This window comes from Akebia trifoliata, chromosome 3 (assembly GCF_017979445.1).
Source record: "Akebia trifoliata isolate Shusen 1 chromosome 3, ASM1797944v1, whole genome shotgun sequence".
NCBI lineage: Eukaryota > Viridiplantae > Streptophyta > Magnoliopsida > Ranunculales > Lardizabalaceae > Akebia > Akebia trifoliata.
The window spans coordinates 42455684-42466961 of NC_141377.1; the positions used below are offsets into that span (position 1 = coordinate 42455684).

At 32.8% G+C, this 11278-nt stretch overlaps 1 protein-coding gene across 2 annotated transcripts; it reads right to left on the reverse strand.

The window, feature by feature from the left end:
• Window positions 1-5926: 5926 nt before the first annotated feature.
• On the reverse strand, window positions 5927-8160 carry LOC147407099 (cyclin-D3-3-like). 2 transcript variants are annotated; one of them, XM_086435492.1, is made up of 4 exons: window positions 7571-8160; window positions 7214-7415; window positions 7002-7132; window positions 5927-6922 (listed from the first exon to the last, which is right to left on the reverse strand). In XM_086435492.1, the coding sequence occupies exons 1-4, from the start codon at window positions 8054-8056 to the stop codon at window positions 6641-6643; spliced, it is 1101 nt and encodes a 366-aa protein (XP_086291618.1). In that variant the 5' UTR covers window positions 8057-8160; the 3' UTR covers window positions 5927-6640. The 2 variants fall into 2 exon arrangements, with proteins under 2 accessions (XP_086291618.1, XP_086291617.1); XM_086435491.1 differs by having other exon boundaries at window positions 7532-8159.
• Window positions 8161-11278: the final 3118 nt, after the last annotated feature.

Sequence of the window (11278 nt, forward strand, 5' to 3'; positions counted from 1 at the left end):
GATGGCGTGACTCAACCTTCTACCTAAACAAAATTAGTAGTTGTTCAAACCTCATTGCAAATTAGTGAGGAGAAAGAAGAGAAAGGCCAAGAGAGAGAGTGAAAACACCTTTTTTTTTTTTTTTTCAGCCAAGGGATTTTTGATTGATTATTGTTCAGGCGGTCCCTCTATTATGCCATGTCCAGGCACCCCTACTTAAAGGCTTATGCAATGTGAAAGGAATAAGGTGTCCCTTTGATAGTATAATTGGATGCTTAGGGTTAAGAAAATAACAAACATCATGTGATGATGTATGCCACATTGAGGTACGAGTTAGGATACATTTTTGGATTCCTATCTCTTGACCTAATAGCATGCTAGATGGGATAAATTGGGCATCCCATACCAAGATTAGACAGCATAACTTGAGACAATCATGGGAAGGAAATAGTACCTTTTGTGACCATTAGTATGCTCTCCATAGTCAAACTCCCAATTCTCCAAACTTAGGGTGATGGGTACAAATTGAACGAGCAAAAAAGATTTCTGATAAGGTGATTGCTCAGAGGACAATTTGACAACAAAAGAACTTTCGAAATGCCTAACAACAAACAAGGTCTTGGATTGGGTAACACTAGCATAGTACCTGAAACATGGGATTGCAACTTGAGCAATCATGACTCTTCAGGGGTTCCCTTAAAAGGTTGATAGGACTGACTTTCTCACACCATTAAAAGGGGATCATTGAAAGCAAATGTATACAATCTCTCTAAATAATCATTGTTATTTTGTTAGATTATGAACTAACTTGATTGTCAAAGTAAAATCACTAGGTGCAACTATTATGATGCATTTTGTCATATTAAGAGGTTCTCATACCTATCTTAGAAATACATTTCCTATCACAAAGACATGAATGATAGTTTTCACTCCCCGTGACTTCATATATTTGAACCCCAGTCCATCCCTTTCCTCATGCTTAGTTAGAGATGATGGTGCCAAAATCCAATACTATCATGCTTGAGCATAATACGTAATTGTGTGGAATCTAGGGCAAGACAGTTCTGACACGTTGTGACACATGAAAAAAGATTGTAAACATGCCAATTTGCCTAAATAGAGCCTGAGAGCTCATCAAAATCCAATGAAGAATGGTGCAATTCGAAAGTTTTCAAATATCGTCAAGTGGGACCCACTTCAAGCATAATCTAAATCACAAAATTCCAAAAAAATAAAAATTTAAGCTTGACCCTCACTTTCCAATGGTCATGTTTAATACATGCCTTAGTCATTAGTTAGCTAATGTCAAGGCAAAATTGGTGTTGACCTTCACTCACCTAATGTTCAGGCTAAAACTTATTTTGACATTCACTCACCTAACATCAAAGATAACTTTGCTTTGGCCTTCACTCATCTAAGGCCAATTCAATTTGGTAGTTATACTTGGAATTAGTGCACTTGAGTACTCAAGATTTCTTAGGGAAATTACTCAAATCCCCTTCTTAATTGCTTATTCCTCAAGAAAAATCCCACTGGTTTTCCATTATGCCCTTGCATTAAGCTTCTTATAATTTTTCCGCCTAGGTTTTATAGCAATTCCCCTATTGTCCAATTTTAATCCATAATCAACCTTTAACCCCCACAAAGAGTGAATTACCCTTTTATCCCTAATTTGTTGAAACTCAATTATGACAATTAACCTTTGTGCCCACCACTCTTAACTCTAATTCAAGACCACATCTACACAATTCTTTGCGAATTGACCAAGTTCAAAAATCCTTGACCCTTTTACCCATCCAAAAGAATTTTCCAGAACCTATTTGCAACAACTCTTCTATCCTCGAGTTTATTGGAGATCTACTCAAAGCAAAGTGACTAAAAAACTTAAATTCTCCTTTGTAAATTACATGCAATTGCTTTTATGATATTTAGAATTTGACCAAATTCAATGAATTTTGATATTTTATCCCTCAAATAGAATTCTCTAGAATTATAAATATCTTGACACATCTACCCATTGATGATCATGATTGATAAGACTCAAGGAGATGCAGAGATCATAAATGACAAGTTGATTGAGGGCATTTGAAGTTATTCATTGAAATTTTATTAAGAATATTTTGAAGTTAAGAAGTTTTGGACACTTATATCTCCAAGGGTCCTCTTTGAGACTACGGATAGAAGACCCATCTAAGGCAAATTAGAGTCTTAAAATTCTATCAAAATTCCATCGAAGTTCATTCTTAGAAATCTTCTAAAGAGGCAAAATTTTGTTCAATTATTTTCTCATAAATCCTAGAAGTCTAAACTAAGAAGAGGGAAAAGAAAAGAAGATAGAAGAAGACCAAGGTGATGACACACCTTTAATTTTCTATTTTGCTTGTTGTACCCTACTAAATTCCCACCTCTTACTCTTCACCTTCTCTACTTTTCAAGCATATTTAATTTTTTTATAATAATATAGTTCTTTTATTTCCCATGGCATAAAGTGAAAGAGAGTAAATCTTTAACTATATGAAGTGATTTTCTTTTTTGAAGTCCATAATAAACTCCTTAGAAAATATTTAAATTTTCATAGCAAATTGTTGTTATTTCCTTTATTTTTCAAGCAATTTAAATTTCAAGATTAGATTATTTCTTTTAAATGACATAAGGAGGTAGAGAATAAATCTTTACAATGTGAAGTACTCTACCTTCAAAGTCCATGAATAAATTCCTTTTGAAAAACATAGCATGCATACACTCTTGCACATGCCACTTTATCTTTTATTCTAAAAGACTATGAATTAGAAGTGTAAATCTACCTAGATCTATACTTACCATTCTAAACCAATAAAAAATAGTCCCTAGGTGACACATCTTCATGCATATAGGTGAAAGCTCCCCAGATGGATCCATGTAACTCATCGATGTATCTCAAGAGCTCAACCAACAAAAAATACTCTCAAGTGAGTACATGTGTGAATGATACTAGCTATAGATTCCAAATGTGAAATTTATGTAGATTTACACAAAAACCTCAAGTTCACAAAAAATTTCAGCAAGCATAAACTTTCTTGTATAACTTGCTCATTGAATTCAATCGCAAATAAAAAAGACAAATTATATTTCTTTGAGTTTATAAATACTTACTAGTTTTCTAACTTCAAAAGAACCAAAACGTTAGTTTAAATTTCACTTTTAACCAATATTTGCTAACCACCAACTTAAAGGGTGAGACAAGGTGCCAACAACTTCCTTGTCCCACAACCAAACCACCTTACCTTATACTTCTAGGTGAAGACTAAATTTGAGTCATTATTTATTTAAAAATCAGATTTGAAAATATCTTTTATAATGTGCATTCACACCTAAACTCAATAAATGGTGACGACTCCTAAACCCAAATAGGTGAGGTTAAAACCCTTTAAACTTCACGTACCTACAAAGTTTATATTTGATGGACCAAGGCATCGAAATTTTCATTATTGAATTTTTTTTTTTTTTTTGATAGATCAAAAACATTAAATTAATGGAGGATGGGAGAAATTTTACAACTCTAAGCCGTCAAATCTAAGGAACATAAAAATTTCAACAACCCTGAATCGTCGAAATTCAATTTTTAAAGTTCGTGGGCCTTAGCTAGTCGAGTTTTTTAGTTTTCACGTAGTATGAAAATAATTTTCCATTTAACACTATGTACATCATGTAACGTATATTTGTTGTCAATTTGATCCATAAATTTTAAGATAAAAGTTGTGGTAGCAGGAAAAATCTGAACATTAGATGTCTAGAGAGAATCGCAATTGTAAGATGTGATGAATGATCCCATGAAGTGGTCACGTCAACTTAATAGGATAGCAAAGTTCACTTACTTACACTTGCATTCGGATAAGAACGGTTACGATTACATCACCTTGACAAAGTTAGTGATTGATGAAGTAGTTAGGCATCACATACTTGCAAAGTACGAACTAAGTGTATCCAACTCATTCAGGCATAGACAATACAAACCTAGCCAAATGTAAACACGTGTCCATCTGAACACATGTTAGCTCTCGAGAGCAAGAAAATATCAGAACTATAAAGGAGATGGGGTTTGTAAAAGGAATATCATTTGGAGGGCAAGGTATACAATTTTCTTCTCTTCGAGCCTTTAATCTATCGATGTTATCTAACTTGATCCTCGACAAGAAGAAGAGGAAAAATCTAAGAGCAATTTTGAGCGGATGAAGTAAAAAAGAGACAAAGACTGAAGTCATGATCAAAAATTTAGTACTGAAATTTGTTGTTAAGAAAAATCGGTGATAAACTAATGAACCAATAATATTATGCCACGTGTATTGAAAAAATAGAGGTGAAGTTCAAACAAAAAAATCGCTGAGAAACTTTCCACCGCAAAACAGTAATAGAAGATTTATTAAAAGGACGAGTGGGTAGTTAGAATAGTAATATTAATTTGGTGCATGCATCTAATGTAAATTATTTATAAAAAAAAAAAAGTTTCCAAGGGTATAAAACGGATTTTAAAAAAAAAATAAGAATAAAAATTAAGACATTTATCATAAAAATTTTATAGGACTATGACAATGGAAAAAATGGTCACTTTTCTTTTTAATACTTAAAATAGGACTATTTACTATAATAACTCATGTTTTTTTAACAAAAATACCCTCACCTACAATTTCCCTAATAAACCCTTAAAAATATATTTTTTAAATTGTAATTTTCTCCCTCTCAACATTTTGTACCGTCAAAATAATTCTTTCTACCAAAAAGTTATTGGAGTTTACTAAAGAGACTAGATTTGAGGAACAATAATTAATCTTGTAGCTCTCCTTTATTTCTTTTATTTGTTAAAATCATTTATATATTTTTATAATTTTGATATATTTCTTGCACATAGTTATAAAAATAAAAAATGGTAACAAAAAAAGAATTTGATTTCACAAAATTTTAATGATTTTGTTAATAAAATTTACCCAGTGTCAAACCTCAACGAAATTGTCCAACATAAATTTTTATAAGTGAAAAATGTCCACAGGGTCGAACCTCAACAATAGAATGTATTATAGCGTCGAGGCTTAATGATTTCATTTTCCGTTTAGATAATTTTGGACGAGAAAGTAAATATATAAATGAATTAAGAATAATAATAAAAATAAAAGAGAAATTGATTGTCTTTGGTGGAAATCTTCGATAGATCAGGAATCAAACATGAGAGTACATAAATCAACAAAGTTCACTATTGTTCCTCTCTTTATAATAGAAAATGTTGAGAGGGATGAAGCTTCAATTTAAAATATTTTTTGAAGGATATATTGGAGAAATTATAAGTGAAGGTATTTATGTCAATAATTAAGAGTTGCTGTAGCAAATATCCCTAATTTGTGTACTAAAAAAATGAGATCTCATTTTTTTTTGCCATTACCATAAACCTAAGGAATTTTTATGTTGGATGTCCGAAAAATTATCCTCTTGCACAAATCCGCTTTAAAAGTAGTAATATTTTTTTTTGTGCCGAATGTCTTTAAAAAAATTAGTTTGCAATCAATATATAGCGAAATGCACTGTAGTTTGTAGGAGAGATTCTATTTGCCACATCAATTGTTGTTAACGCCACCCCAATTCATATGTAAATCACCAAAGAATTAGTACTCATTTTGGGGTGGCATTCACAATAATTGGTATGGCAACAGAAGCTCTCTTTTGTAGTTTCTAACGTATAGTATATCAACTCGATCTAATATATATTTAAAAACAAAAAGTAGCCATTAAAAATTAAAACCAAGTTAATCTAATATAAGAAAAGGTAATAAGATTATGATTCCCATTTGTTGAAAGTAGTTGAAAGCACATGCAGGCATTCTAGTGGGTGTCGGCTAATAGACTGTAGAAGGGGCAATGCAACCAAGACCAAGATTATGTGGGTACAATGCATGTTTTCATAACATTTAGAGAGTGAGTGTTATTTAACTATTAATAATAGATAAAAGACTTGGAGAAAGAGATCAAATTCACACAGCTTTTGATGATTTGTTCCCAAGGGAGAGGGTGTGGGGCTCACTTCAAGTCAAGAGGAATGGCTCTTCTAACAAGGTCAAACCCCGTATATAAAATAAAAAAAACAAAATAGTCCAAATAAAACAACACCAAAAAAACAGTGGTGGCCGACCACCTTGTTCCAACTCTTCACATGCAAACAAAACCTTATAGATTTCCTTCTTTGTCCTCTTTCTCTCTCGATTCACCAATTCGATTGAGAAAATATTAGAAAAATAATTCGTCCAACCCATTGTCTTTAATCTATAAAAATTCCATTTAAAATGAAGTTGATGAGAAGATGAGATTAAATTCCAGTAGAACAAAGATGAAGTTAATATTCAATAGGGTGTTCATATAGATAAGAATAATGACTCAAAAACAGTCTTAATTGCTTCATCTCCGTTCTTTTTCTATACTGGGTAAAATGCCAGCAATCTCTGCCTTGTAATCTCTCTTTTCTCTCCTCTCTCTCTTTCTCTCTCTGAGTGATATATATTGAGAGGATCTGTTCGATATCTCATATAAACACAGAGATGGACTCAAGAACATAAATTATGGGAAAATATAGATCATGGGCTGCAGACTCTAGTAGAGTAGATAAGAGAGTGGATATAATAATATAGACGGTTCGAAGAGATTAACGAGGGCTGCTAAGGACATCCACTGCCACACGATTGAAGGATGGCAATCTCATCTGCTGCTGAGGGGCTCTGTTCTTCTTAAACATAGGCTCTGGAGATGATGAAACTGATGAACCCATAGCCCACGAATCATTTGAGTTATTGCCGCTGAAGGACGCGTACAATACACCCTTTGGGCTGCCAGGTACAGATTGATACTTGCGCTTGCGGTTGTAGTTGTGCCCATTACCATCAGAAATGGATTCCAAGATGAGTCCATAGCAGTCATCTAATTTATCCTGTTTTTTAAGTGATTTATAAGTTAATTTCAATCTGGGAAACTAAAATGAAGCAACCCATATAGTAAAATTTGCTCACCTTGTTGATTTTGAGAACACCCATAAGTTGGTTTTGGTATTCGATTGGATTACAGGGCTCAACTTGATTGATAACATGCAGCATTGTCGCAGTAGCTAACACTGAGGGAAGATAACCAACAAACCTCGAATCTGGAAAGAAAATTCAAGGTCAAAGCTTGAGATGATGAGATTGGTTAAGGGGAGATAGAATAGAAATGGTTGACTTCTTACCTGCAATGACAGAGAGAAGTAGATGCTCACATCGCCTCATAAACTCCCAATGAATATGGGTCTTCAATCCAAGCCTTCTTATTATGTGATCAAGGAACGAAAGTGGTGTCACTGGGTTCATTTTCCAATGAAGCGTGGATAAAACCAGAAGCTCCATTCTCTGAATGGTTTTGGCCTCGAACACATACTTCGTCTCCTCCACCTAAAATCAAGAGAAAAAAATCCATAAATTAGAGAAAAAACCCAGATAGATCAAAGAGCTGAAAAATTAGAGAAAACCCATTTAACAGACACCCATAAATTTTAGATTAAACATACTTGAATGTCTAAGAGAAGGGGAACATGGGTTTCTTCCACCTTGGCAGCCAGAGAGAGACAAACCACAGCAGCAAGTTGGGTCATCCATGGCTTATTATCTCTCTGAAATTGAAGGCTTGATATGAATCTATCAAGGTAGTTCACAGCAAGAACTGCTGTGAGAGCAGAGAAAGCATAGTGAGCATTGACCCTCAAAATCCACTCAACAGCCTCTCTACGGACTACCACAAGATTCGAATCGGTTTGAAGGTGGTTGTTGGTGAGATGTTGGATCTCTTGTTCTTTAGAGAAGAGAAAGTGAAGCTCTTCATCTTCCCAAAACAGATCTTGTTCTAATAATGGAATAAGAGGTGGGAAAGATGGGTTTGTTGTTGTTCCATTGTTGTTTTTATTACTGTTCTCACTCTCTCCTTCCTCTAATCCCTCCTCTGCTTCTTCTTCCCAACTTTCTTCTTCACAGTAAAGAGTATCAAGAAGGAACATAGTGTTTGGTTGTACTTGTTGCTCATTTCCTAGAGGAACCATCTTCTTCTGAGAAGATGAGGTTTAAGCCCTCTAAACATTATAAACTAGAGAAGAAAAAAAGAGAATGCCCATCTCACACCCCACCCCTGTAGGGAGGCTAAATCAGTAATCCACGAAGGGATTTTATTTGGTTGTGTGCTCACACCTGTCTTTTTTTTTTTGGTATTTTTCTATTATTAATTTTCTTTCCAGAGATTTTAGAGAACTGCTGTAGGCACCCCAACTTTTATTTATTATAACCTTATTAAAAATAAATAAAATAACTGAATGATTAAGAATAAGTAAAAAAAATTGGAGTGCCAATAGAAGTTCTCTCTTTTTATTTATTTATTTATTATTAAATTTTTAATTTTTGGATTTTGAATTTTATATGGGCTTAATCATTATTGAAATTGTTTGAACAGTGTTATAATATTATTTTGTAACGTTAAGATCATAATTTGAGCCAAAATTTTATAATGTTTGAAGTGTGTTTTAATCTTTTTAAGAAATTAAAATGTAATAAGTAAAAATTGGAGTGCCAGTAGCAGCTCTCAAAATTTACTAGTTTTCGGTGTTCGGTTGGTGAACAGGAATGTAACTGCATTAAAACCGACCCGGATCCATGAAAGAATAACAAATAAACACTGTATGAAGTTTACTTCATTCACTGTAGCAAATTTATTGATAAAAATACCGTATTTGGATACGTATAGTGGGTGTGAACGAAAGGATGGGGGAAATATTAACATGTTGAGTTGACCGTATCGATTTGTTTCTCGTACAAAAGAAATTTCATAATTTGTACGACAGTTTGATATGCACAGATCTATCTTTTTATATGACCAGGTATTATTAATTATTAAATGCATCAAAGCAAACACGTGATGTGATGCCTTAAATAGTGGAATTATCCACAGATTCATGGGCTGGGATTAAGAAGAACCAAAAGATTCAAGGGACGCTCGTGGGAACAAAGGTATAATATGTTGCATCATCAGCACATGAAATGTCATGTAGTTGGAGAAAACATGTAAAAAAAAAATGATAAAATTACAAAATTATCCCCCAAAAAGAAATATCTATCAATGCGTTTGACTAGCGTGGCCATTTTATATGATTACTATGTCAGTCACAGTGAGTTCTAATTTGAATTACCAATCAAATAATGGAAAATAAAAAGAAGAAAGTTTCACAACTCTCTCTCTCTCTCTCTCTCAATGAGTGGGTTCGGGGTAGAACTGTAGTAGTTCTCCTAATGGATCGGATCAGACCCAAAATTTAATCTAGGGTTCAGATCAAGGATTTAGGATCTTATAAAATCTGGCCGGAAAATTTATTGAATTGATTTTGGATCAATCATATTCCAATCCAATAGGAGATAATGGGTTCAAAAATCAAAATATCTAAATGATGTATCTTTGTATTTTATTTTATTACCCATTGATTTTATATTTTATTTAAATCTATGCAATATTATATTTTTATTAGATTGAGTTCGGATTAGAAAAAATCCTAAAATAGTGATTTTGTGGATTGGATCTGTAAAAAATGCATATTATATGGGATTGAGTCAGGTTTTAAAATAAAGAGATCTATCACATCAAAATCTATTGAATTTCTTATCGGATCAATATCAATTTTGGTATAGATCTTAATCAAACCAGATCCATTGATACTCCTAGAAGGATTGGTTGAGCTCTAAGCACTCCTAATGATTTTTTTTTTTGTTTCTATACATCAATTGAAGATAACATGGGGCCTGATTGGTTAAGAAAGCAGATACAATTGAAAAAAAAAAAAAAAACGAATTGAAAAACAAATATAATATGCAATCACACAAAGAAATACTGAGATTTTACGTGATTCCCTTAAGATTGAGGTACATCCATGGATCGCATGAATTCAATTATAAAAAGAAAATTTGCAATTACACTCTTTGACCAAAACGAGAAATATAAATACCCCAAACCCCACAAACCACAACATGGTTATGGTTGATTTATAGATTATGTGGTTTGATTTACAATACCTCCTTCTTGAACAATACTATCAGCTCCACAAACTACAACATGATTAGAGTTAGATTTCAAAAATTGTAAGTCATTACTCGTGATTAAATTTTAAAGTATTAATTTTTGTCTTATGCTTACTATATGTATATTTTCTTTCTAATATTCTATTTAGTTAAAAGTATTTAACATTTTCAACCAACTAACCACTTGAAGATTGAAGTAAAGATTGTGACCCACAAAGTTTTACTCTACAAAACTTTTACAAAATTTACTTAACTCAACTAGTTGCATGTAAGACTTTCTGAGAGGATGGTGTGTATGACCGTTAGATTAGTCTTAAGGGGTGGGGATACCACCAATAAGCAAAAAATATATATATATATAAAAGCATTTTTGTTGAGTTCTGATGTGTGGACCCACCAAGATGTTAGGCCAAAAAAACCATTAGGAGACAGTTGGATGTGTGGGGTCCTTGAATATTCAGTGACATGGAAGTCTTGCCAGCATGTCCCCACAGGTAATGAGTATGGATCATGTCCACAACTAATAACGTTTGACCCTCCTTTTTCATGGACCCGACAAAACCAACATATCAAAATGATTATTCATTTCTATCCATTTCATTCAAACACATTTCCCTACGTTTTATTTATTTAATTAATTTAAATAATTCTATTTATTTAATTAATTAGTTTAAATTTAAAGTTATAATTATTAAAAAATTTATGCTATTTTGAAACAAATGCAAGCTAGAACAAATAATAGTTGTTTTTTTGGAATCGAATAGAGAAATAAAGAATTAAAAGTCAAATTAGAAATCTTGGTAGATCTAGCTTTGTCTCATGGAGTGGAGTGCAGCTCGTGTAAATGATTGAGAAAAAGCTAAATACCACTTAGTGGAGAAAGAGTTGGGTGGCAGAATTAGCCTCTGAGGTCATTTGAATAAAAGTATTAAAATGAAATCTACTTTCTTCATCTTTTATCGAGTTAGGAGTTAGGATGTGGAAATTATGATTGTTGTAAAGGATTGGAAAGATAATAGGAAATGTGATTTTGAAGGATATTGTTAGAGATTTCATCCATGTAAAAGATAATATCAGATCAATTTAAAATTAATCATACTTAAATTATTTTTCCTTTCAAAATTTTAAATTTAAACAATTGCTGAATTACGAGACTGATCATTCTATTGGTTGGTGGAAAGATCATCGTCTTCAACGTCTTACAC